General features: G+C 36.8%; 1 protein-coding gene across 2 annotated transcripts; it reads left to right on the top strand.

Annotated features, from left to right (window-relative positions):
• Nucleotides 1–123: 123 nt before the first annotated feature.
• Nucleotides 124–26,077, top strand: mtrr (5-methyltetrahydrofolate-homocysteine methyltransferase reductase). 2 transcript variants are annotated; one of them, XM_084102959.1, is made up of 16 exons: nucleotides 179–264; nucleotides 743–845; nucleotides 2,248–2,401; nucleotides 2,498–2,651; nucleotides 2,725–2,842; nucleotides 2,931–3,309; nucleotides 3,650–3,763; nucleotides 5,405–5,558; nucleotides 5,715–5,803; nucleotides 6,004–6,184; nucleotides 9,739–9,781; nucleotides 10,283–10,469; nucleotides 10,776–10,894; nucleotides 22,106–22,198; nucleotides 24,881–25,066; nucleotides 25,158–26,077. In XM_084102959.1, the coding sequence occupies exons 3-16, from the start codon at nucleotides 2,258–2,260 to the stop codon at nucleotides 25,300–25,302; spliced, it is 2,106 nt and encodes a 701-aa protein (XP_083959085.1). In that variant the 5' UTR covers nucleotides 179–264; nucleotides 743–845; nucleotides 2,248–2,257; the 3' UTR covers nucleotides 25,303–26,077. The 2 variants fall into 2 exon arrangements, with proteins under 2 accessions (XP_083959084.1, XP_083959085.1); XM_084102958.1 differs by lacking the exon at nucleotides 743–845 and having other exon boundaries at nucleotides 124–264.
• The last annotated feature ends 1,819 nt before the right edge of the window (nucleotides 26,078–27,896 follow it).

Genomic DNA, 27,896 nt, shown 5'->3' with positions numbered 1-27,896 from the left:
ATCGCGATAACCCCAACAAATAACGCGAGCTCAGCCACAGATTTATATTCCATACAGATTGACTAGACATATTGAGGTTTATTATTGACTAGTATATCTTTTATTTACAAATAGTTTATTTCTGCAAGACCATGTGCGAGTCCACAGTAACGTGGTATCCGGTTACCTGCTCCACCAGTTCATACTTATGAAAGCATGAAAGTGAGAAATTCAGTATGTTTCTCGACCGAAGACGCGGCTGGAGTTGTCATTTGTAAATTCAAGGTAAATTCTATTAATTCAATCCCACCGCTCACATTTGATATTTGTGACTGACATTTGTTTCGATGATTGGAGAGTTGTTGATGTATTTAACATAGCACTGTCAACTGTAATGAAATAGCAGACTGTTTTGATTTCTTTGGCATTTCCACATGCTTATGTAAATAGTTAACTTACATGATTGGAGCTGTTTAATTCCAGTTTACACATGTGAAAGATTTTGTTTTTGCTCCATAAACATCATATTATGTATGTATATATAAATATAGTCATGTGAAAAAGAAAAGATAACCTATTGAATTCTATGGTTTTACATATCAGGACATAAAAAAAATGATCTGGTCCTTGGCAGATCTTAAAATTAGGTAAATACAACCTCAGATGAACAACAACACATGCCATTACACCGTATCATTATTTATTTAACAAAAACTAGGCCAAAATGGAGAAGCCATGTGTGACACCCTTACTGCTTCCATAGGAATGAAGAGGGTAATCAAATGGCTTTGATTAATTGATCATCGGCAAGTGTGTTCAGAAGTTTGACCAGAAGTTTTGCCAGTTTGCTGGTCTGAAGCATTCAGGTGTGTATTAAGATTAACACAATGCCAAGGAGTTAAGACATCAGCAATGATCTAGACAAGCAATTGTTGCCATCAATCTGGAAAGCGTTTTACGGCCATTTCCAAACAATTTGATGTCTATTATTGTACAGTAAGGAAGATTATTCAGGAAGACGTTCCAGCAAATTTACCCCAATGTCAGACCATGCAATGCTCAGAGAAATTGTGGAAAACCCGAGAACTGAACCTCAGACTCTATAGACCTCAGTTAATATGTTAAATGGTAAAGTTCATGACAGTACAATTAGAAAAAAAACTGGATAAAATTGACATGTTGGGAAGGGCTGCCAGGAGAAAACCTATTCTCTCTAAAAAGAACATGGCAGCACGGCTTAGGTTTGCAAAGTTGCATCTGAACAAACCTCAAGACTTCTGGAACAATGTCCTTTGGACAGACGTGGAGTGGAGATGTCTGGCTATAATTCACAGCGCCACGTTTGCTGCAAACCAAACACAGCATTTCAGCACAAACACCTCATATCAACTGTCAAGCTCTGTGGTGGAGGGGCGATGATTTGGGCTTGTTTTGCAGCCACAGGACCCGGGCACCTTGCAGTCTTTGAGTCGACCATGAACTCCTCTGTATACCAAAGTATTGTAAAGCCAAATGTGAGGCCATCTGTCCGACAACTAAAGCTTGGCCGAAATTGGGTCATGCAATCGGACAATGATCACAAGCACACCAGCAAATCTACAACAGAAGGGCTGAAAAAGAAAAGAATCAAGGTGTTGCACTGGCCCAGTCAAAATCCAGACCTCAACCCGATTGAAATTCTGTCCCGGGAACTTCAGAGAGCTGTGCATAAACAAATGCCCGGAAACCTCAAAGAAATGAAGCAACGTTGTAAGGAAGAGCGGGTCAAAATTCCTCCAGAACGATGTGAGAGACTGACAAAGTCAAACAGAAAATGATTACTTCAAGTTATTGCTGCTAAAAGTGTCTCTACAAGCAACTGAATCATTGGGTGTACTTAGCTTGTCACACATGGCTTCTCCATTTTGGCTTTATTTTTGTTAAATAAATAATGACACTGTGTAATATGTCATGTGTTGTTGTTCATTTGAGGTTGTATTTACCTCATTTTAAGACCTGCTAACACCAGATGATTTTTTTTATGTCCTGATACTTAAAACCATAGAATTTGATCATATACAGTGAGTCTTTTGAGACGGTACCCTTTCAAAAGGTTGTAAAATCTACCATTAGGTACTTTTATGCACACTTTAGGGGTAAATAAGGTACAAAGGTGAACTTTTTGAAAGAGTACTGCCCCAGTGACCACTTTTGTACCTTTCTTTTTTTCTAAGAGTGTTTTCACAACATGCAGAAATGATTTTCAACATCTTAACTCCTTTTGTCCAGCTATGATAATATGCCGTGTGAAGTCGCTGCTCGCTTCTTGATACTGTATGGATCTCAGCGCGGTCAGGCTCAGTCAATAGCTGAAGAGATCTGCGAACAAGCAGCTGAGTATGGATTAACAGCTGACATCAGCTGTTTGAGCAACCAGGACAAGGTGTGTTTCTTACCATTACTTTCATGGATATCAAATCTGGGACAGTCACATATCAGAACTGACTGATGCAACTTGTGCATTCCCATGCATCCCCAGTACAACGTGGACAGTGAAATCCGCCCAGTTGTTTTTGTGGTTTCCACAACCGGTGATGGTGATCCTCCAGACACTGCTCAGAAGTTTGTGAGAAAGATCAAGAATAAATCTCTGCCGCACGACCACCTCTCCCATCTGCGTTATGCACTGTTAGGTAAGATGGTCTTTCTGTTGTGCAAGCGTGAGCTCTACCCATCAGCACTTTTTTAATGCTGTTATATATGCAGCTCTAGGAGATACAAACTATGCAAATTTCTGCAACGGAGGCAAGACCATTGACAGCCTTCTGCAGCGACTTGGTGCTAAACATTTCTATGCCACAGGGCATGCAGATGACGGCACTGGGTGAGCATGAATGTTGAATAACAATATAAAAAAGTTTCGATTTTCTGATATATTGCCTTGTCAAACTCTGGGACTCTTTTCTTTCCAGACTTGAAGTAGTGGTGGATCCTTGGATTGAGGGACTCTGGGACGCTCTGAAAAAAACATTCTCCGGCATGTCTGCTTCAAATCAAACGGACGCTGCCCGTAGTGACTGTACACAGGACAATAATCATAAAAATGCATCCGGCCAGGAAAAAAACAAGTCAGATCTAGAAGTTGATCTTCATCTTTTGAAGCTGAGTGAAGTACACTCACAAAATGAGAAAACTGTTACATCTGACAGCAGTGATGCAGAGACTCACTCTACCACTTTGGTTGCATCTCTGAAGCAATCTGTTCCGCCATTGTCAGAGTCCGTTCTTAAAGTTCCTGCACTTCCCCCTTCATATCTTGAGGTTGTTTTGGAGCAGGCGTCAACTGAAGGGGTATGGACTTCATGGAAAATCAACATTTGTAGAGTATAGAGATTAATCTTAAATACCGTGTGTCTTTTTTCATGAAACACGAGAAAGAAACAGAATCTCTGAATTCTGTCTGTTACCATTTGTGTAAAATCATTGCAACAAATTATGTAAGCATGGATTTAGGAACATATGCATTTTATGAATAATCCACTGGGGGGCCCTTTGAATAACTGTGTTGGACAATGGGGGGCATTTGAGTCAAAAAGGTTGAAAACCACTGTCTGGTATAGATGGTATGATATAAAATATAATTTCTTTAACTGTGTCTATTATTGTGCTAATAAAAATCCTCCGTTCACAGGAGACAGTCCCATCTGGTAAAGACGGTTATCATGAAGTGTCCATTTCAAAAGCAGTTCAATTAACTCAAGATGATGCAGTGAAATCTTCCATCTTACTGGAGCTTGATATTTCGGTAAGTCCATATTCATTCATGTTTATTTAAGTAGGGATGCACCAATATTAAAATTCTGGCTGATATAAATGAGCTGATAATTATTTTAATAATAAACAAATTATTTGTATTTATATATAATTGTTTATAATTATGACCGATAACAAAGAAATGTATAGAATACATTTAATACCGATAAATTAATAAATAATAATAAAATTCTATTCTAAATTGCCTAAATAATTTGCCTAAGTACACTAAAAACTAAAATCAATCATTTTAAATGCCACAAGTGAATTTAGGCATCACAACATTATTATTAAACATTTTTGGAATTTGCTAAAGATTACATTTAACAGTTTTTTTTTTTTTTTTTGATTATCTTTCATTGAGCGTTAGATGATGACAAAAGTAATCTAACATAAAATATATATATATTATGTATATTGTATTATATATGTATATTATCTATACTGTGTGTATATATATATATATATATATATATATATATACACACACACACACACACACACACACACACACACACACACACACAACTGGTCAAAAGTTTTAGATCGGTAAGATTTTTTATGTTTTTAAAAGAAGTCTCTTCTGCTCACCAAGGCTGCATTTATTTGATAAAAAACAAAAAAACAAAAACAGTATTATTGTGAAATATTATGACAATTTAAAATGACTGTTTTCTATTTTAATATATTTTAAAATGTAATTTATTCCTCAGATGAAAGCTGAATTTTCAACATCATTACTCCAGTTTTCAGTGTCACATGATCCTTCAGAAATCATTCTAATATGCTGATTTTATGCTCGAAAAACATGAATTATTATTTTCAATGTTGAAAACAGTTGTGTACAATTTTTTTTCAAAATTCTTTGATGAATAGAAAGTTCAAAAGAACAACATTTATTTAAAATGGAATATTTTCTAACATTATAAATGTCTTTACTGTAACTTTTGATCAGTTTAACTCATCCTTGATGAATAAAAGTATTGATTTATTTTATTTCTTTCCCCAAAAAATAAAAATAAAATTCTTACTGACCCCAGACTTTTGAACGGTAGTGTTAAATGTTACAAAAGCTTTAGATTTCAGATAAATGCTGTTGTTTTGAACTTTCTATTCATTATAGCATCATGAAATAAAAATGTAAAAAACTGTTTTCAACATTGATAATAATCATGAATGTTTCTTGAGCATCAAATCATCATATTAGAATGATTTCTGAAGGATCATGTGACACTGAAGACTGGAGTAATGATCAGCTTTGATCACAGGAATAAATTACACTTTACTATACATTCACATAGAAAACAGCTGTTTTAAATTGTAATAATATTTCACAATATTACTGTTTTTGTTTGTATTTTTAATCAAATAAATGCAGCCTTGGTGAGCAGAAGATACTTATTTTAAAAACATTAAAAATCTTACCGATCTAAAACTTTTGACCAGTAGTGTATATATAATATATACACACACATGCTCAAGACATCCAATTTTACCCCTGTATACCCCTATAACTGCAGTAACGCTTTTTTAAAAGTTTAGTTCAGAACATAGGTTTGGATCAGTCAAATAGTCATGTTTATGTTTTCCTCTTGTTTTGGTCTCTAAGTAAATGTAAATGTTGTATCTCCAGGAGCAGGATGTTGCTTATCAGCCCGGAGACTCGTTTGATATTCTCTGTCCAAACAGAGCTAGTGAAGTTGAAGAGTTGCTGCTCAGACTGGATCTGCAAATGCAAAGGAATTGTGCCGTTCAAGTCAGCTTGCTCAAAAACAGCAGTAAGAAAGGTATTGCAGCCATTGTTGACACAATCAGTGATACCGGGAACATTTTCCTCAAACTGTGCAAGAGATAAAATAATGTATTCTGCCCACAATTCAGAGAACTAGATTAAGATTGAACAACTTGAAATGTTGAATAAATGCATTTATTTTCTTTTACAGCAGCAAAGGTTCCACTTCACATCCCACAGAACAGCTCGTTGCAGTTTATTCTCACCTGGGGTTTGGAGATAAGGAGCATTCCAAAAAAAGTAATTTTGTGTTATTAACCTTATTTAATCTTATAGTTTCTGTGCTGTTGAAGTTCTAAACCTTTGATTTAGCACTAGCGCTTACTTTATACGCAACAGTGCTTTTGATGTACCGGTGGGGATGATTTGATTGGCTTTCATGGGGCTGTTGTCTGAAGTTCCTGGACAGACCCAGTTATGCTGTTCTCTTGTGCTTTCAGGCGTTTGTGCGAGCGTTGGCGGACTTCACTCGGAGCGGTTCAGAGAAAAGAAGGCTTCTGGAACTGTGTAGCAAAGAAGGCTCAGCAGACTACAACAGCTTTATCAGGGACACCAACGTATGTGTGCTGGATCTCCTTCAGGCCTTCCCATCCTGCCTACCTCCGCTCAGCCTCCTGTTCGGTCAGTAAACACATGTGATCTGCTTTGAATTTACTGGAATGGGGATGTTTTCTGCATTTCATACATTTCATATCAGCATATGCAGTTTGCATGGTAAATGTGCTTGATGTTTGGAAGTGTTTGCAGTGTCGGTACCACCAGATGGCAGTAAAACAACATCGGCTCAGAGGTCCAGCTTTGCTTTTTTGCTCTCCTTTTAAAGGCAAAATACTGTTCTTTAACTGCAAGTATAGCCTCTGAAAAAAATACATTTTAAACATGCAATAGCTGTATTGAGAGTCTAACCAAAGCATATTAGGGCACACAAAGAGAATGATAAATTCATCAAATATAAACTAAAAATGAAGGCTGTCAATTAAGATAACTAATCATCTCATTAATTATATTCAAGGCCTTAAGTGCCATTTTAAGGGAAAAATAATAATAATGTGTTATTACTGGGTTCAGCAATTTGAGTGGATGATGCTAGTTGCGAACAATGTGCTTGTCTATATAAAGACATAAGATTGCTCTTTAAAAACACTCTTTTGACTCAAACCATAAAAAAAGTTTGGGGTCAAGTTTTTTTAAAAATGTTTTTGAAGTCTCATTCTCACCAAGGTTGTGTTTATTTGATAAGAATGCAGTAAAAACAGTACTATTGCAAAAATACTATTACAAATTAAAATAACTATTTTCTATTTTAATATATTTTAAAATGCAATTTATTCCTGTGAAGGCCATTACTCCAGTCTTCAGTGTCACAGGATCCTTCTGAAATCATTCTAATATGCTGATTTGCTGCTCAAGAAACATTTCTTATTATCACTTGTGCTGCTTAATATTTTTGTGGAAACCATGATACATTTTTTTCAGGATTCTTTGATGCAATGCAAGAACAGCATTTATTTTTTGTATATAAATCGCAACATTATTAATGTCTTTGCTGTTGCTTTTGGTCAGTTTAATGCATCCTTTCCAAATAGAGTATTAATTTCTTTAAAAAAATAAAAATAATTTGCTGTCCGCCTGGTAGTGTAAGTTTTGCACACTGTATAAGAAATCACTGTGCCGTGTAATTGAATTTGACAATACAAAGATGATATTTTGTAATAATAAACCTTATATAATTCTTCTAAAAATATTTGGTGGATCTGTCGTTTTTTTTGTTGTACAGTAAGCCTCTGCTGTGAAATGCAATAAAATTATCCATCAAGGTGAGAAATGTGCAGTCACCTTGATTTTGAGAAACAGCTGGTATAGCTGAAATTATTATTGCATAGCATGCTTAAGATATGGCGAACTGCAGGGTAATCATAATGCAGTGACCCTCACTGATTTATGCGGATGTGGCCAGTGGATTGTTGCATTGGATGTGTGTACATGTAAAGTTTTAATCTGCATGAATATTACTGCGACTTTGGCAAATTAAGAATTAACATGGTCATTCTCCATGGCACAAATCGACAGAGATGCTGGTTCAGCAGCGTCTGACAGCACATTAATTTTATTTCTAAAATCACTCTGCACTGGTGTGTTCTTGATAGTAAGATCATTGTCATCAGTCAAACTGTTTCTCTCCTGGCTTTTTCCGACATTTAAAGTGCAGAGTTTTTCACCAAAACACCATGTGCCTTTTTGATGCATTTGTTTCTGTGATGAGAGGCTGTAATTGCAACAGCTGCTCATTGTATTGAATGTTTGATTGTAATTAATTGATAATATCGAGGACCTTCGGCATCCACATATGGTGTGCTTGAAATGAACATTTTCAAATTGATTCATCATTTCGGTGAATTGGAGAAAATTGTATGTCAGTTGTTGACTGATGAAGGGGAATTTTAAACACTTTTTTTTTTTTAGCAGAGAAACCACTACCTATGTGCTTTTAAAGGGATAGTTCACCCAAAAATGAATATGCTGTCATCATTTACTCACCCTCATGTCATTCCAAACCTGTATGAATTTCTTTCTTCTGAAAAACACAAAATAAGATATTTGAAAGCATATGGGTAACCCCATTGACTTCCATAGTATGGAAATAACTATAGAAGTCAATGTGGTTACCCATATTCTTCAAAATATCTTATTTTGTGTTCAGCAGAAGAAAGAAATGTATACAGGTTTGGAACAGCTTGAGGGAGAGTAAATGATGACAGCATTTTCATTTTTGGGTGAACTATCCCTTTAAAAGCACATAGGTAGTGGCTTCTCTTTAACAAGGGACATTTTGTTCAGTGTAAAAAAGCCTTTTGCAATAATGTAACTAATGGTATGAGGTCTTAACTTAGTAATGCACTGAACTTAATATTATTGTGTGAAACCAAATTCAAAAATAGTAATTTAAACACACATAAACATTTGTTTGGAATAACTAAACAAATGTATTATAAATTTTTAACATTGTAATATTTTTGTAAGCGATTACAGTATGTTCTTCCTGCAACTGGTATTACTGCAAAATTTGAAAACGGAAAAACAAACCGAAAGGAAAGGAACCAGAAGCTTCTCTGTAGAAACAATTTCTTATGTAGAATATGAGAATTGCATTAAATAGCCTCACAGCCTCTGCATTAAGAATAGGAAAACCCTCTTAATTAATGTGTCAATAACCAAGGGTGGGATTTCTTCTTTGGTTTGGGACTTTAAGGCACAACTAGGAAACTCTAATACAAGAGTTTTGACTGTGATGTGCTTCCAGAGTCTTAAGTGAGTGTGTAATTCAGTTGTACTTTTTCTGTCTACATCATCCATCGTCATTTGCATTTAAATCAGATTCAATTAAACCAATATAATTTCACAAGCATGCCCCTTTTTCCGCATGTTGAAGATTCTATCGTTGAATGGTAAATTGTGCCTGTTCACATTTTCACCTGTTTTCTCTAAGGGCCACTGGGCAGTTTTAGACAAAAAGGTGCAGAAATATCAGTTCATCCATATCTGTAATAGTGGTCAATGATATGGGCTATGCTGATATGACAGGGGTGCTGCTGATTATAACTAAAATAACTCTTATTCTATTTGATTTTTTTTTTTTTTAAATGTCATTTATTCCTGTGATGGTAAAGCTGAATTTTCAGCATTATTACTCATTCTAAAATGCTGATTTGGTGCTCAAAAACATTTCTACTCATTATAAAAAAGATTCTTTGGTGAATATTAAGATACTTTATATGTTCAAAATCCATTGGCTGTTGGGAGATTTTGGAAACCAAATGAATGCAAAAAAAAAAAAATCTAAATTATTGACCTATTGTTGGCCTAGAATTATTAGCCTATATGATATTTTGGTTTACAAGTAGCTTTATTAGTATCTTTTAAAACAAATCTTAACTTTTCAATTGATTATATGTACTGTACTTGCTTTTAACTTCAATATTGCCCTAAAAAGACCAACTAAATTAAACACTGTGTTGTGAATTTAGCTATTCTGAGAAATTGGCTCTCTATAGATAAACTCAAAGGCTTGGGTAACAGAGAGGAGATGCCCTAAAAGAGAAACTCAAGACACGGTCGAATAACCTCAAGGTCACAATGCCATCTCCATCTCTGATCTCTCCTCTGCTTTATTACAGAACACTTGCCAAAGCTTCAGCCCAGAGCCTATTCCGCTGCCAGGTAAGAGACCTTGTTTGAAACACCTGTTTTTTATATTTGGACACACAAATTAAAGCAGAGACATATCCAGGTTTTAGGTCATTATTTCTGTCTCTATCCTCCTTTGATATCGTGTGGTTTATTATGGACAGACATGAATTCAATGTGGCACTTACTCTTGCTTGATGATACTTTATTTGTTGTGATCAAAGTCAAACATTGGATGCAAAGAACATTCCTTTCAGAACCGCCCGCCACTTTCATTTGTTTTCTGCCCATCTCCTTTGGCTTGTAAGTGGTCGGGCATCTACACTAATGTCTCATGTTCAGTACGCTGATGCTGGTAGACTACACAGAAACATTAGGGCTATGAAATATTAAAGTCCGGTCAGCAGGGGTCCCCAGGGCCCGATACAGGCAGGCCATTAAGAGAGAGATAATGAGGTCCACCGACTTGCTCATGTTCAGGGTTGTTTCTAGATTGTTAGCACTTAGTCTCTTATTTTCTGTCTCGTTCCTCAGCTCCAGCCTTCAGCACCCTGAGAAAGTTCATTTTGTGTTCAATGTTGTGGAGTTCCCTGCATGTCCCGAGCACCCAGCGAGGACGGGGTTGTGCACAGGCTGGCTGGTTGATCACGTCTCCTCAATCTTGCAGCCCCTTGGGACGGTACCTGCTTCAGAGTGCCTAGGCACATCAACCCTGCCAAAGGTTAGCACTGTGGGCATTACACATTAGCGAGCCCGTTCACCTCCAAATTAGCTTTTCACAGTCCCTGGGAGGATTTGGCTGAATTGGGTTGTTTGATTGAGGCAAAAGCTGGGCAGAAATAAGCTCTGGAGAAAGTGTACTAATCCTTGCAGCAGAATACAACAACAACAACAACATAAAAGCTTTTGGTTTAGATGCTATCTACAAAATTTATGGAATTGGGGTTAAATAGATGTGTGGAGGATTACAGAATATAGGCAATCCCATCACTGCTTGGAATTGATTGGATCTAAATGTCACGTCCAGGTACATGTCAGGCCTCGTCCAAGCAGCACCTTCCACTTACCATCCGACCCCTCTGTTCCTGTAGTGATGGTGGGCCCTGGGACAGGTGTGGCCCCCTTCATTGGATTTCTTCAACAAAGGTACATTTTAAAGGTTAATCACAAGGCTTTTTTTCAACCCTTTTTTCCTGACATATTTTAGTTGTCATGAAATTTTAAGTAGTAATAGCAGTGTTGTGTGCAGTGTGAAATGCTATGCAACATTTTTGTGTGAATTCCAAAATTCTGCTGATATCAGTAAGCTGGTAATCATGGTCATGTAATGGCTCATAACTTGACAATATTATAAATCTATACTACTTTGTTAAAAAATTGAAAACACACTAAATGCAAATTATTTAAATCTTAAAATAGGCAGAAAAAGTTAGAAGTTACAACTGTTAGTGAGCATCCCGCAGCTGCTGAGGCGTTTAGATGGATATGTAAATATGTGCCTCCCGCTGTCCTCACATTAACAAAATAAACACACAGCAAAAATGACAGCTGTGAGAAAACAGCAGTTAAGAAAGCATTTGATCACAGCGATGTGGATGTTTGCATGATCTCTGTAATTCGGCACTCCTGTGAAGTAGGGATGCTCAGGATTTTTGCAGCCGATACCGACTACCGATTTCTTATCATCATGATCATCACCAATACCGATCCCGATCATTCAAGCTTTACATAAGTGAGAGTAAGTTCTCTGTTGACTGTCATTGTTAACTTTTTATTTTTTTATTTTTTTAGATAAAAGTAATACCACAGATGTTGTCTTGGTTACTGTAATGTTGTAATTGTTTTAATTGAGAATTAAATAAGCACAACAAATGTTCATTTTACAATAGGCCTTTAAAAACAGAGCTTCAGCAAAAATCCATATTAGGATACTTTAGCTTATTAAAGAACCTACAAGACTTTAAAACTGAACATACCCTGTAATTGCAGGCTGTCAGTTGCAGGCTTAAAAATGCTGATTCATTCATGAATTAAACAAGGTGTTGAAATTAATTTAACTTTGAAACCCACATCACAAGCCTCAATCGACGCTGAAGCTGACGTTTCACTTCATAGAGATCAACGGCATTGATTTAATACATTGAACCCTTAAATGTGAAAGATACTATGACAAAGATACTACTACTTCTGACAACTGATGGCAAACTGATTTTTTCACAAATGTATGACTTGACCTGAGGAAGGACAGACGCAGTTAATCACACACGCTCAGTTTCCCTGTCACTGTCTGCTCTTTGTGTGTGTGTCAGACGCCTTAGACTTTTCTTTTCTTCTGTTTCTTTCAAATAAATGCTCCTATTTTCAACTTTCTATTCATAAAGATAAAATATTAAGCAGCACAACTGTTTTCAACATTGATAATAAGAAATGTTTCTTGAGCACCAAATCAGCATATTAGAATGATTTCTGAAGGATCATGTGACACTGAAGTAATGATGCTGAAAATTCTATAATTTTATAATGTATTCAAAAAGTGAACAGACTGAGTTTATTACATTAGGTCTTAGCATAATTAATTAAATTGTACACATTGTAAAGACACAAACATGGCTGTCAGTACAAAAATTATAGTCTTTATTTGAGGTAGCTCTCCATGCTCCACAGAGCAGTAAGTGTTAAAAAAAACAACATTTTTATCACGCATCTTCAAAAGAATAAACCAGGTTTTAAAAGAGGAAGGAAGTTTATTGATTCTCATGTGTAAAAGTAGCATAAAACACCTCTAGGGTGATTAGGATAAATCTAAAAGGATTGAAGGAGGAAGAGAAAGTGTAAATGTGCTATTGACCTGCTCTCCGTCACATTATCTGTGATGCCTAATAGTGTTTCTGAAGACCCTGGTGTTACAATGAAGAAGGACATAAATTCAGGATCTGGCTGTAAAGGTGTCTTGTGGAGGCCTGTCATCTCAGTGTGTGTGATTTATACTCTGTGCCAGGGGCCCATGAAGAGTGACACGCCAGGACTACATATGAATGAAGCCGTCTGCCCTGGTGCAGGGCCGGTCGGTGATGTGATGCCTGCTGTGTGTGTACACGAATAGTTTGTAAGTGACACGAGGGTCACAGGTAATCACAGGGGCTAGTGTCCGAGCCAAACGTGGTTGATGAATGTTTCAGATATGTCTGGGGGACGATGAGAGTGGGATGAGACATTAATGATGAATGACAAAAGTTGTCCTCAAACACCACATCACCTTTCAAAACCTCAAGGTCGAGGCAGTCATGCAGCAGAGCATGTTTGGTTTGGCCCCGAGCCACAGATCAATGACAGATTCGCTTCTTTTAATATTTAAGTTTTGAAAAAATAATAATATTCCTTTAATATTTTTGTGCATTTAGTGGATAATAAATTATTATTAGTTGTAGTAGTAGTATTTTCTGTATAGTATTAATAAAAATAGCATTATTATTATTGTGTGTCTACTGGACAAAAGTGAAGCAAACTGCACAATACCATTTAAACTAATACAGCAAATTTAAATCTAATTAAATTGTGAGGTAGTTTCCTTGTAGTGGCCAAAATTCCCTACATATTAGGGAAGAATATTACCTAAAATATAACCAAAATCACAGTTTCTCTGAACTGTCTGTTAACAGTAAGAAAAAGTTTAGTTCTATCACAGTTATTATTATGTAAAATGCCTGCTCAGTTGTAAGACTGATATGACAGCAATTTACACATTTCTATTCTGAAATACAAAAACATATTCTTGGACGCAAGCATCTGCAAATGTGCAAGAATACAAGAGCGATTAGTCATGGACATGTGTGCTGTTGAACTGTTTCAATAAGGTTCTTAACTTGAGATTCTCCTAAATACAGCTACACTTGATGCCAGCCTTCAATTAAAGATAACGATCACCATTCTGTCAGCAGGACATTGTTTGTGTCACAAAGCTCGGCGTTTCCTCTTTAGGAGCAAACAGCATGGGATGCTTCGATTTTCCTCATCTGTAAATCAATGGCAGCAGGCAGACAGCCGGAAATGTATTGTGCTGTGAAGAAAGTGGGAGACTGGGCAAAATCTCACACAAGGACAAAGCCAATTCATCTGTTTGCAGGCTGCCATTGAGCTTTAGGCAGAAAGGATTTGACATCTACAGAATTAATTGAACAAAACTATAAGACTGCCTTCAAAACAATAGCAAAAATTATAGGTGAAGTAGTTTCTGCGACAAGTGGAAGCTATCAGAATTACAAAAATAAAGCACATTTGCTATATAACAACCTTGCAAATGCCCATTTTGCGTGTCACACCTCCCCCAACTCAAACATCACAAACAACTCGGATGGCGCTTATGAAGGCATGTTTCAACAGGTAAAAGTAGGCTATGTTCAATAAAAGGTCCAACATATTAGGAATACTTTTAGCTGTGAAAAGGTAGGTAATCAATAAAAATAGTCTAAAAACTAGAACTGTTATGTACTAAAACAGCACGAGTACTCGCCGAGTAACACGCCGACTTTTTGGGACTTGAGCTTATTCACCGTATCCCCCAGAGTTAGATAAGTCCATATACTCTTTTCATCTTCGTGCGTGCCCTAACTCTGTCGGACGCACCCACCGCTAGCCTAGCTTAGCACAAAGACTGGAGGTAAATGGCTCCAGCTAGCATACTGCTCCCAATAAGTGACAAAATAACGCCAACATTTTCCTATTTACATGTTGTGATTTGTATATTCACAGCGTGTACAAATAACAAGGTCACATGAGACACAGCCGTCTTCTAACCGTATACATACTGGGAACTATATTCTCAGAAGGCGAAGCACTGCTACTTCTGTGGAGTGATTTACTCCAACTCTGAGCGAACTCTCTGCTCTTCACCACGGGGCTTCTCAGGTGCTGCGAGCAAATCACTCCGCCCAAGTAGCAGTGCTTCGCCAGACAGAGTTAGGGCACGCACGGAGATGAAAAAGGTATGTATGGGACTTATCTAACTCTGGGGGATACGGTGAATAAGCTAAAGTCCCAAAAAGTCGGCGTGTTCCTTTAAACTAATGCGGCCAGAGTTTCAGTGCGTTCAAGCAGCTCTACAATAACCTTGTTCAAATTCACTCAAAAACCATGATCCATCCCCCAATCCTCCTTCCTCTAGTGACGGCTGCCTTAAATACACATTTTCCTGCTTACTAATTGTAGCGTACAATGCACAAGATGTTTAAGAACAAGAGTTAAAACAAGTCAATAAATACAAGAAAAAGGTCTGATAAAACCAACATGCATTTACACAAACATTTCCATAAATAGCTAAAATTAGCGCTCCCATACAGTTTGCACTATTTAAGGTGAAGACTTGAAGACTTGATATACATAATTATTGCTGTGGCACGTTTAGCCAGCGTATAGCACTATAGCAGAACACTATAGCAATTGGTTAGCAACACTCAGGCAACCATCCAGAATAGCAGTGCACTAAATAAATATAACTCGGAACAACTCAGAACTCTGGCAACCACCCAAAACACTTTAGCAACCACATAGAAACATGACAACATACCAATGTCCTGGCAATCAGCCCAAACATTTGAGTTCACTTGCATGTTCTGCAGAAAAAGTAAAACTGTGGTTAAATGTCATAAAAGGGCTTAAAATGCTTTTGCACATCCATTTCTTTGTTCGCACTTTGTGTGCCGTTCAAAGGTCAGAGAATGTTATTCTGAGTGACTACGATTAGCTCTGATATCACGTATGTCCCTTGCCTTCACAATGCAGTGCATAGTCTCAGAGGAAAGTGAGAAGGAGGATTTCATAGTATGATTTATAAAGGCGAATGTTCAGAGTAGGCCACTGATTCACTTTCATTGTACATGTGAAAAGGTACCAGCTATTGCTTTAGCTCCTATTCTACCCAACTGCAGGCTGTCATTTTTTTTAAGGGATGCGGATATGTCGTCCTCGATGTCGCAGTACAGTTGATTTGTATTCAGGAGGGGAGCTGGTCTGCATGGTGTTACAAAATGGAATCCAGGTTTTTCATATTGGTACCGGCCCCTCTGGGGCAGCATAAAGCTCCACTAAAGCTAGTTTATTGAAGCCCATTTCCAGATTGGATATTGAACTCCCAGATGCTAATGGCTCTACTGTGGACCCTCTATTTGTTCAAATGCCAAACTCAGTTGAGCCAAGCTTTGAGCAGGTGGGCGTGACCAAAAGAAGCATCCAAAACGTTAACCCTGTCTCACAAAATATCATTTCCTGCAGAGTGGGACTGCAGGGAAATGGATGTGACAGGCTGTGTTTGGTTATGTTTATTAAATTTCAAATCGAAAGAATGCATAAAGTGATTACTCTCATTGAAGAACATTGCCCATGAATTGTCTGTTTCATTTACCCTTTAATTAGTGGCTGTAATTGTTTGTGTAACTGTATTTTAGTATTTTAGGAAATCTAGAAAGTAGAGAATTTATTTCAGAGGCTGTATAAGGGGGTGCAGACAAACCACTCATAGCAAAATGAATGGGAGAAATCATTAATGCTCAGTTGGCAACTGTAGGAATTCAAGGGTCAGTAAACAGAGCCAGTTGCCTTTTTGGTAGTTTATTTGCTCTAGAATGTGTTTGTGAATATCATTTTTGCCAGATTATATTGCTGATTTTGTGTGGAAGCCCATTCTTTTCTACATGATTTTTGTGGAATAGCTGCAACAGTGAGGTATTGAGTCACGATTTTGAGAAAGTTGCAAATGTGAGGTATAACGTTAGTCTGGCTATCACCAGACCAAGCTCAATCTTTTAAGATTGAACATTGGTCTGAGGAGTCTGCTATGTATTTTCTACTGCAAAAGAGGCGTGATCATCTGGCATAGTTCAAATGACTCTGTACGCAATTGGATAGTCCTTCAACCAATCAGACCAATGATCCGGGTGACGCATTTTGCAGAGCAACTCGAAAACTCCAGGCAGGAAATGTGTAACCAAACGTGTTGATCAGCGGTTTGCAGAAGCAGCAATGGAATCGAGAAATTTTTGCAGGTTATGCAAAAAAAAAACATGAAAGTTAGTGGTATTTACACCCACTCGAGCGATTTGTTAGCTAAAAAGAAGCCATTGAGCATCGTCGAGAGGTTAAAAGAAATTGGACAGAGCCGTAATGGCTCTGGAATTGGATTGGATTAAACCCACCAATAGCGTGCCAAGTGGATAAGCCAGCTTGTGATTGGTTCCCGCAAATTTGTAAAGGAAGCAGCAGAGATAAATGTACAGCTTTCCAGCCTGAGCTGCATGGCGAAATCAAATCGCAGACAGATCAGGCTGGGTTTACCCAGTCTAGTATAAAGTCACAATTGTGAGAAATAATCATGACTGAAGTATAAAGTCAGGGTTTTGAGGAATAGTCACAACTGTGAATTTTGAGGTCTTAAAAGTCTTAAATGCGAGGTATAAAGTGTCTGTTGTGAGAAATGGTTGTAATTGTGAGGTATAAAATCACAATTGACCGTTCGCAAAGACCCGCCCCCCTTAGTTACTGTCGCTATGTCCGACAAGCTACGCCGTTCTCATGCCACACCATGTTCTCATGCAGTGAAAAATACATCGTGGAGCAGAGAGGAGACTGACAACACGCTGACAGACAGGGCAGATTACTTTTCGGTTACGTTTGATATTAAACATATTAAACAAAGTCTCACCTTTCAAATTTGGTCATTTTTTAAAAGAAGTTTTAACAATAAATACCGTTTTGTTGCTCTTTAATGTGCCGTGACAGATCGATGTAGAGCATCAGTTAAAGCTGCTCGTGAACCGATCATCTCTTCCTTCGTTAATTTATAGCCTCAAATAAACATGAACAAACACAAAAAGGAATGTTGTTTTAACCACAGAAAGGCGTCAGTACACTCCGTTTTTCAAATTCAAATTCAAATCCTCCTATGTTAATCTACTAACTCTCCTGACTGCTTTGTCGGACAAAATGGTGGATGGCGAAGTATGATTGGTCAGATCACCTGTCAATCAAGCTCCCTGCGAAGGGTCAATTAGGGCTGTCACTAACAATTATTTTGGTAATCGAGTAATCAGTCGATTATTTTGACGATTAATCGTTCATTTTTTTTTGTGGTCATAAAAATAGACTTAAGCAAACAATAGCCTTTAAAATGACTTAAAATAATAACAATGAGGCAATAATAATTGGTTAAAATGAAGTATCAAAAGCAAGTTCTCATATGGTTTTATTGAACAACACTGTCAAAATACATAATGTAATATACATAATATAAATAATTAACTTATGTACATTACATATTATAGCAAATGCCTGCAGAGGGTGCCAGTGCCTTGTGATTGTTGTTGTTGCACTTTACAGCTCAAATCCTTGTTTAATATTGGCCAAACATTTAATATTTGGCCACTTCTTGGTGATATAAATGCTACAGCCATTGTAATTTCTTGAACAAGAATATGTGGACAAATCAAAACATGCAAAATCAGAGTGAGGCTTTAAAATTATTTTGAATCGTGTTTTAGATTTAGATTTTGATTGTGATTTTTAAATGAGCAATTTTCAGACGTTTTCGCAATTGTAAGGCGTAAAGTCACAATTGTTAAAATTATGTGAGGTATAATTTGGTCTTTCAGCATTCAAGTAGAAGTACTTGTGTACTTGCCTACCAAGATGGCTGCCATCCAAGCACAACTGACTTGCTTCAAGAGACATGATTTATTTGCAACTAATTTATAGGCATCATTTTGTTTATTGATGTTACACAACTTCTAAAACATCCATATAGGCTACCTGGAGTATAAAAAGATGCATGTTTTATTTCATTAACATCAGTCAGTAAACAAACCATTAGTATTCTATTGACTGCCTGTTCCTCAACATGCCACTTAATTAAATGTAGATGCATCACAATAACAACTGACAGCACGACTCAAAAGTGAGTGTTTTGCTTTGCTTGCCAGTTGTTCATTCCATGTGATGGGTCACTGAGGCAAGGACATGAAATGAAAAATAACCGATTGTAGATGTTTGAAGAGAAGCTCTGTTTTGTTTTCCTGTGGTCATCTCATCCACACTGTGGCTCATTAGTAGTCTAATCGCAGTTAAACTGTACGTTCAGCAGATGGAGAGAGCTTAGTGTCTGAAACTCTGCTCACTGCAGTGTTTTGAGTGATATCAGCATGATGAAGGGCATCTCACCCTGAAAGTCCTTTGGGTGTTTCTACATTCCGCTTCTTTTAATACCTCTGAAAGTTTCAGACCTATTTCTGAATGCTTTATTTAGGTTGGCTGAGATGAGATGGCTAAAGGAGTAGACACTGGAGTTTGCTTCTGGCCTGTGTAATGCATCTCTAACAGATCTCTTCCTCTATTATCATGTTGGAGTAAAGATGCAGTGGAGTAGACAGTGTGCTGTTTTTTTTCCAGGGTCCGAAGACTGTTTAGATTGTGTTTGTGCGACGCCTTCTCTTTTATCTCTTTGGAGAAGTCTGTCAACCTTTAGCAGGTGCAGGGTACAGATAGTGCCTGGTACCTGTATGTCACCTTAGTGTAGGGAATTCTGGGAACACAGCCAGATCTTTTGGAGGACTTGCTCTTAAAGAACCCATCCAGATAAATATCAACGCCCTCTCTCTACGAAGAGTGACTTTGTGTTTTTGTGGTAACACAGCAGTTAAAAGAGTATTTAAACGCCACATGCTACTTGTATGTATGTACGTATGTATGTATATATAAAAAAATAAAAAAATAAGCAAATTTTATATATATATAGTAAAAAAATAAAAATAAAAATTATATATATATTTATATATATATATATATAACAACAAAAAAAATAATTATATATATATATATATATATATATTGGCATGATAGGGTTGCCATGAGTTTAAAGGTGCCATAGAATGGATTATTTTATTATTTTATAATGTTTCCTGGGGTGCCCTTATAATGTTAGTATGCTTTTTAGATCAAAATTTGTTATAATTTAGAAATAAAAGGCATATTTCCTAGCCTGATTTCATCCATTGATTTGAACACTCTGTTTGAAGGGGCGTGTCTGCTGTGAGACTTCAGTGTTGTTGCCCACTGCTGTGATTGGCTGACATGCTTGCATATGAAATATCTGGCATTACATGTAGAGCTATCTGGAAAACTTTTACTATTACAGCTTTTATATGTTTTTACTATTACAGCTATCGGGATTAACGAATCATGAGAAGTTTTTTTTAAAGTATTTAGATCTATTCCCATCACATAAAAGGTTTCAGTGATGAGCACTGAGCAGATGACAGCCTGTTGATCGCGTGAATGAAGATCTTATCACTGCAACGCGATATACTGATGCATAAACAGTGTTGAACGACTTTGAAAGAAAGATTATCTGTCTGAATTTGAACAATTACACATCAGAAATTCACATAACCCACTGGTTCTCCAGAGGCTCGGATGAAGGAGCAAAAAAATATTTTTGTGTTCATTTGTACAACCAAACACTGAGCAACTGCCATGCTTCGTTCGCTCGTTTGCAAGCCATGATGTCTCTCGAGGAAAAAACAATATCGCGCTGGATCTAGATAACACAATGTAAATTATCGTTAATAAAATCCCTACTTGCCGCTTGCGGGAATATAACGTTAGTTGAAATTGCCCCCTTCGTCCGTTTGAGACGCCGAGAGAAGCCTGGCTGCTTGATATTGTTGTAACAGTCCGTGGTGAAATGGGCAGAGCAACTAAACAACTTCGAATTAAACTGTAGCGGTATCCGATTATAGATAGATAGATTATAGATAGATCTGCCATTTTCCCTATGATCCTCCTCCTGCTTGTTTCTTCACCTGCAGAACTTCTGATGATTCGGCTGTGCAGTTTCGCCTGGCACTGAGCATGGGCTGGCATATGCAAATTTTTAGAGGCGTACATATTAATGATCCCATCGGTTTCGTCACAGTTGGTGTTATGTGGAGATTCGCCCGTTTTTCAGGGGTGTTTTTCAAAAACGAGATTTAAATAAGAAAGAGAAAACTATGGTGTTTGAGACTCACTGTATGTCATGTCCATGTACTGAACTCTTGTTATTTAACTATGCCAAGATAAATTCAATTTCACATTCTATGGCACCTTTAACATATGAGTTCAAAATGAACACCATTTATTTGAAATAGAAATCTTCTGTAACATTATGAATGTCTTTACTGTCAATTGTCTATTCATCAAAGAAACTTGAAAAAATGTATAACGTTTAATATTAGGCAGCACAACTGTTTTTAACATTGATAATAATAATAATAATAATAATAACAACAATAATAAGAAATGTTTCTAAATATTAGAATGATTTCTGAAGGATCATGTGACTCCAAAGACTGCTGGCTGCTGAAAATTCAAATAGAACATTTTTAATAATTAAATTGTAATATTTTTACAATATTACTGTTTTTACTGTATTTTTATCAAATTAATGCAGCCTTGACCAGCAAAAGAGACTTGTATCAAAAACAAAAAAATCTTGCAGACTTCAAATGTTGATGTGCGTACATAGGTAAATATTGCTTACATTCAATTGATTTTTCAGTAATAAAGAACAAAGTTAATTAAATTTAGAGCAGAAGGTGTTTTCATCTTATTTTTGTCAATACAGGTGTTTTTTATGTGTATTTATTATTATTATTATAAACAATAGATTGTGGCAGGTCTAATAGGCTTAATGCACAGATCGCAAATTTTGACACAAACCAGACCCCAATGAGCAATGACAGTCAACTACTTTGAATATTATAGCATTTTGAGCATAAACATGTAAATAGTGAAAAGATTGACATTGACATTTTTAACACCCGCTGCTTTCTCAGATCGGCTTGGGCCTTGGGTTGGATTAAAACTTCATGTTCCGATAAGTTTGGAAAATTCTGCACACAGTAAACATCAGAATATACCTTCTCCTGTGAATAAAAATTGCCAGATTTTTTTATCTTATTGCGGAAACTCATTTTAGGTGGTGTTTGTTCAACTCATTGACCACAGTACATTGAAAGTAAACATAACCGGAAATAAGTGAGACATACTATTTCTAAACGGAAGTGCGTCACGAAGCTCAGTGCAAGTGGTCCATTGAGTCTACACTCGGTATTATTAAACCTACAGAAAGGCTTCTATTGCTTTATTTATTTTAGTACTGATTTGGTAAAGTTTAGGTCATTTTGACCATTGGCCATCCAGCTCTATAGATATCATCAGCATGAAAAACCATTTTAAATAGAGACTATTTTATAATAGTGCTTCTGTTTGTTAGAACACTTCATTTTATAGAGACATTATATTCAATTTTGCAATACTGTTTTGACCTGACAGAGAGAAAGAACATGAGACGAACCAGGAAGCAACTTTCGGAGAGACGTGGCTCTTTTTTGGATGTCGCCACAAAGACAAAGACTTTCTTTTCAGGTGAGTGTATTCGCAAATTTCTTAATCTGTTGTCTGTCTTATTTTCCAGAATAAACTTCAAAACAGCCTTAAAGGGACAGTTCACCCAAAAATTAAAATTCTGTCATTGATTACTCACCCACATGTCGTTCCAAACCCTTAAGACTTTAGTTTAATTTCGAAACACAAATGAAGATCTGTCAAAGTGGTAGTTGCATAGCTGTTATCGTAGATCTTCATTTGTGTTCTGAAGATGAACGAAAGTCTTAAGTGTTTGAATGACATAAGGGTGAGTAATTAATGACAGAATTTTCATTTTTATGTGAACCATCCCTTTAAAAAGATATAAATGTACTTAAAGCAATTGTGTTTATTAGAGTGATGTTCAAAAAATCTTCAACTTAATTTTTACCCTATTGCCAACTTATATTTTGTTAGTTATATCCTAAAGATAAAAAATAATAATAATAATAATAGGCTAAGAAAAGTACATTTAATTTTAAGATATTCTCTAAAAAGCAGTATTTTCTGATGCAGTTTTGTTTCCCAGGTAAAGTTATTTTGTTTTATGTATGTTTAGATATTTTTCACTGGAAAACAAGAAAAAAAATTAGATTTAGAAAATGAATTGGAGTCAAGACAGACACACACAACAATTCTTCCATCCTGACCCGTTTGCAACCTGAGAGTATTTTTCACTCGATCTGCCAGCTTTACACAGGCTCTTGGCGTCTTGTCTCCTCTCGGTTGCTATCAGCCAGAGGCTCCTGTTGCACTGTCCTTGAGAGTAATGATTGGGAAAGCAATGAAATTAAAGTGCTCCCTCTGAGAGTATGGGCCATATGATACGAGACATTATATAAGATGATTGGGGTCTGGCTGTCCCATAGGCACACAGTCATAATTCATACGCAAGGTCCTGATTAATGACATTGGTGCCTGGATTGGTGAGTATTAAGTGTGTGTTGTGACCGAGGGGCGGCACACAGCGGTGTATCCGCGCTTGGCTCTACTTGACACAAGAGATAATAAAAACAAGATTCAAAGTCTAGGTCCTGACACGCCATTTCAATCTATCTTTGCCTTCACTGCTCCTGAACATCAAAGGATTGTTTCAAATTTCTTATTCACGTCTGTCCGCACTCTGGTTTCATTTATTATTCCCCCCCCCTGCATTGATTAAGCCAATCAATGAAATGAGTTTTGTGTTGTGTAACACCCTCATTGTCTGCTATGCTTTAATGAGCAAAGTAGAAAGTGCCAGTGGCATTTGAGATGAGAAAGTGACTGAACCTGGCTTGCAAAACTCAGCACTCGCTGAAACACAAAAAGCAAACAGGCTGGCCATCAGGCAGTCGGCTAAAGAAAACAAGGCGTCTGCAATCAATTCTAATCAAACATGATACTTATATGAGTGTTAAGAGGGTGAAATCAGCTTCAATCATTGTTGTTGAAACAAAGAACACTTGTCTCAGCCCCTCCATCACCAATGAGTCTCTTTGTTTTTATGGATTTGGATTACATGAGGAGGGGTAGCGGGTGGCTTAGATTCTGGAAAAAGGACAAAGGATCACTCAAGTCTGTTTTTTAAAAAACAACAAAAACATTCAATATCTGTGACCAGAAAGTCAGCTGACCTGGACCAGTTTAGATGGATGTGGCTCCCAGATGGACCCCATAAGCAATGCATATGCACTCAAAAACCTTTAAAAAAAAACAAAGCCATGAAGCATGTACAATAAAAATACCTGATTGTTAATTTCATAAATTAGATGGTGAATTCTTGGTTAACCTGCAGTAATCATAGTTTGTATTATGTAGTTTTATTACAGCATATATATAAATATATATAAAGATTTATATTAAAAAAAATTGTTAATTTGAACTTTCTATTCATCAAAGAATCCTGATTAAATGTATTGTGTGTATTACTGTTTCTACAAAAATATTAAACGGCACAACTTAACTCAATGTGCTATTACTTTTCTAAGTCACTGAAGTCAAGATTTTCTTTAGAAGCTTCAAAAAAAAGATGTTCTTTTGCATTCAGATCATTGGAAACTCTGTTTAAATGGTGATATTCAGAGTACGTGCCAATACTCAGGTTTTTGTGATCCATTTAAACACGGCTATTTTTCAGATGTGTGCTAACGCTTGCTTCATCCATCTGTTTAAATTTCACTCAGTCATCCTCCTTTTTTCTTTAGCTTTTGTGGAAATCTGTAGTAGATACCTGAAAAGTTGTACAACATCTATTTTTTGCTATAAATTGTACATGAACATTCAAGATAACAGACAAGCAGAGCAATTGGAAAAAGTGGCTCAAACCTTGAGCTTGACCCTGTCCGTTAACGTCACATTTTTCCATCTCTCATTTTGGTTGAAATAGCACCCAAACATTTATTCAGAGATGAAATAAAAGCTGTTACAGAAACGATTTACAACAGAAGCCTTGAGGTTTTATAAACTTTCTTTGCCAGATGGATGAGGGAGATGAAAAGTTGAGTTTCAAATGCAACACACTAATGAGCTCCATTGTTGTTACTTAACCACTGCAAAATCTGAGAGAATCTAATTTGCCATTTGTACCATTTGCATGTTTTAATGCACAAGTTTAGCGTAACAACTGCAAAAACAATCACTGACTGATGAAATAACAGTGAAACATGGTTATAAGCACATTACTCCTCATTTTTTTTCCAGAGAGGAGTTGGAGAGATTTGTGCATAATGGAACCCTGAGCCATCTGATCGCGTGCTTCTCCAGAGATGAGCCCGATGCAGCGGGAACCGTTAACAGACCAACATATGTCCAGCATAACTTGCTTCTCCATGCTAAAAATGTTGCCAGCATCCTTCTTAAAGACAAAGGCTGTCTTTATGTCTGTGGGTGGGTACAAAATACCATTGTTTACCATTTATTATTGTGGACTGCCACATTTTGTTCACCAGGAATGAAACAATATCTTACGATTTTACAGGGATGCTAAGAACATGGCAAAAGATGTGAATGACACACTACTGGAGATCATAGGAAATGAACTTCAACTCGATAAACTGGATGCTATGAAGATAGTAGCAGGACTGCGTGAGGAAAAGCGATATCTACAGGACATCTGGAGCTAAGAAAGAACACATAGGTCAGTTTGATTGGGACACTTTTTCCTAGTCATCTCAATGGCAAAAAGTGTCCCAATCAACCTGAATTCACCCTACAGTACACAAAAAAATAAGCATCTTATTCACAGACAGATGTGCAAGCTCCTTTTTGGCCGTTTCAATTCAAATATGCACCTCAGTTGCCATTGAGTGATAGCTGAACTCATTAACAAACTGCTTTTCAACTGCCTTAAGTCTCAAGGCTTTTAGAGAATAATCTGAGGGTGCGGTGAAATGCTTAGATTAGATGGGTTTGGACAAAACGGTTTAACTGTGCCTTTTATGCAATTAATAAAGAGGAGCCCTGCATAACCGTTTCATTCTTTGAGGACCATTTGTGTTGGGTTTAGATACAGCTCAGGTAAAATATGCATAATGCATCAGACTCCAAAGACAGGAGGACGCTAGACACGAGAAACCAAAACATGACAGACTGGATGGGAAAACTGTCAGAAGCTGCCAAATCCAGGATCATCTGCAGCATTTCTGTATTTTCCATTTCCATTTTTTTTTTTTTTTTTTTAGATTAGAGAGTATAGCATCATCAATTTTCTTCCCAACAAACATTTTGCTATTTAGGTTTGAAATTCATCTCCGGTATCCACAGCATATTTATACCAGTCCACAGAGTTGGTGATTATAATGTTGCCCAATATTTTTTCGAATTTGTCAGGGTAAGAAAACATGTTAATTGTCTATATCACAATACCTGTACTTAAGTAGACCTAAATAAAATGCGTGTAAAAAAAAAAGGTGATTAAGTATTTGGGTATTACTGTCACCATGAAATCAAAATGTACACCAAGCATGCATTTGAAAATCTCACTGCACGCAATTGGATAACACTATGACCAATCACAACAATAAACCCCATACGCTACGCTTAGCTACCAGGGGAGCTAACTGGTATATACTCTTACCGTATCCGGTCGGCAAAACAGCAAAAACGTCCTTCTTGCAAAGGAACGATTCGAGCGCCGTCTTCTGTTCCTCTTTTAGATAAAAAGCCAAGTCTAACTCGTTCATTGTAGCAGCCAAAGCCGTTTTAAACAACTGGTATTCATCCATAGCCATCTTGCAATGTTTACTAATGACTTTGACATCGCAGCGCTGTCGTCATCTGTTAAGCTCGCCTCTGGCCCGCTTATATCAGATAACCCGATGTGATTGGTGCAGCTCAGATCGAGGGGCATATTTAATGAGCATCATTACTCGACACCAGAGTAACTCGCTGAGCAAATTCAACTTGTGCTCTCGCGAGAACTCTGGATTACCAGGGTAATTCATATCTGCCTCCATTTAGGGGCAGTTTACACAACACCGTTTTCAACCAAAAACAGAAAACTTCTTATGCGGGTTTCAAAGTGCAAGTTTTTGAAAAAGATACCATTATGGTCTGTGTAAACTACAACAACGCGAATTTGTGAAAACAGTGACATCATGCATATTACATGTTCAGTCTATAGGCACGTAGTGTTTCTTTACAAAGTGACATCGCCAACTACTGGCCTGGCAGCAGAATAAAGCTTTTTTTTAATCGTTTTCGTGGATCCATGTGAATGGGGAGCGTTTTGACAACATTGCTGTTTGTATATTTGATCAGTTTTCTTTCTGTATTCCCTAGTTTGGTGGCATTAATCATTCTTATGACCTTTCTTTACATGAGTCTCAGACCACTTTTGTCTCAAGTGTTATTGCGTAAAGGACTTAAGAGTTTTCTGTCTGTGTTGCTGATATCTGGTAAACACTGATTGTGCAGGAGGACTCTTGAAGGCGATGATTCGCGTCAACACTCTGGAGGGTCAGCAGGCTAATGAGACCGTGTAATCATGGAAGAATAATTACAGAATTCATCACCTCATGAGGTTATGAAGTTATGAACACAACCCCTTTAGGATCGGTTGTGAATTTAGGGATCCAATGGACAATAAATGTCGTCTCAGAGCGGGAAGAGGGTTTCCAAGCTTTCAGACTGAACAGCGATGAGTTATGATGGCGCTGTGATTTGGGACGGTCATGAATTTATAAGTGTGGCACTTACAATTTAAAACAAGCACTTGAAATTTTATGGGAACAATGAAACTGCACTGAAGCAGTGAACGATGTTTTTACACAGAAAAAAATACAAACAATTTATGGTAATCATCAGAGGCAGGCAGAGTACACAAATCAAGTTCTTGAGTTAAAGTAGATACCATAATAAAATATTACTCAAGTAAAAGTACTCATTTTCAATTTTACTTGAGTAAAGATACAAAAGTACTTGATTTTTAATGTACCTAAGTATTAAAAGAAAAAGTACTGATAGATTTACCATGTGTATTGGTTATTGTAGCAAGCACTAGTCGGACTAGTCAATTGGTCAGAACTAATAAGATTAGTGCAGACATTTAATATGTATTGATCTGCAAATAAGCAAACATTTTATTTGATTACTAAAACTTGGTACTATAGAGTATCAAAATATCAATTTAAGTTACTGATAATTCAAGTGTGCAAACAAGTGAAATTATATATAGTATTTTAAAAAATTAGGAAATAAATTTGTGTAGCTAATTATG

This window comes from Abramis brama, assembly GCF_963993115.1.
Source record: "Abramis brama genome assembly, chromosome: 24".
In the NCBI taxonomy this organism is placed as follows: domain Eukaryota; kingdom Metazoa; phylum Chordata; class Actinopteri; order Cypriniformes; family Leuciscidae; genus Abramis; species Abramis brama.
The sequence above is the reverse complement of the archived record's forward strand: the minus strand, read 5'-3'. Positions and strand labels throughout refer to the sequence as shown.

Bases quoted from the DNA above. Each gene is read 5' to 3' on its own strand.
- mtrr (XM_084102958.1), top strand. From the start codon at position 2,258: ATGCCGTGTGAAGTCGCTGCTCGCTTCTTGATACTGTATGGATCTCAG. The intron at 2,652-2,724 runs GTAAGATGGTCT...TTATATATGCAG, and splicing joins TCTGCGTTATGCACTGTTAG to CTCTAGGAGATACAAACTAT. The intron at 3,310-3,649 runs GTATGGACTTCA...CTCCGTTCACAG, and splicing joins AGCAGGCGTCAACTGAAGGG to GAGACAGTCCCATCTGGTAA.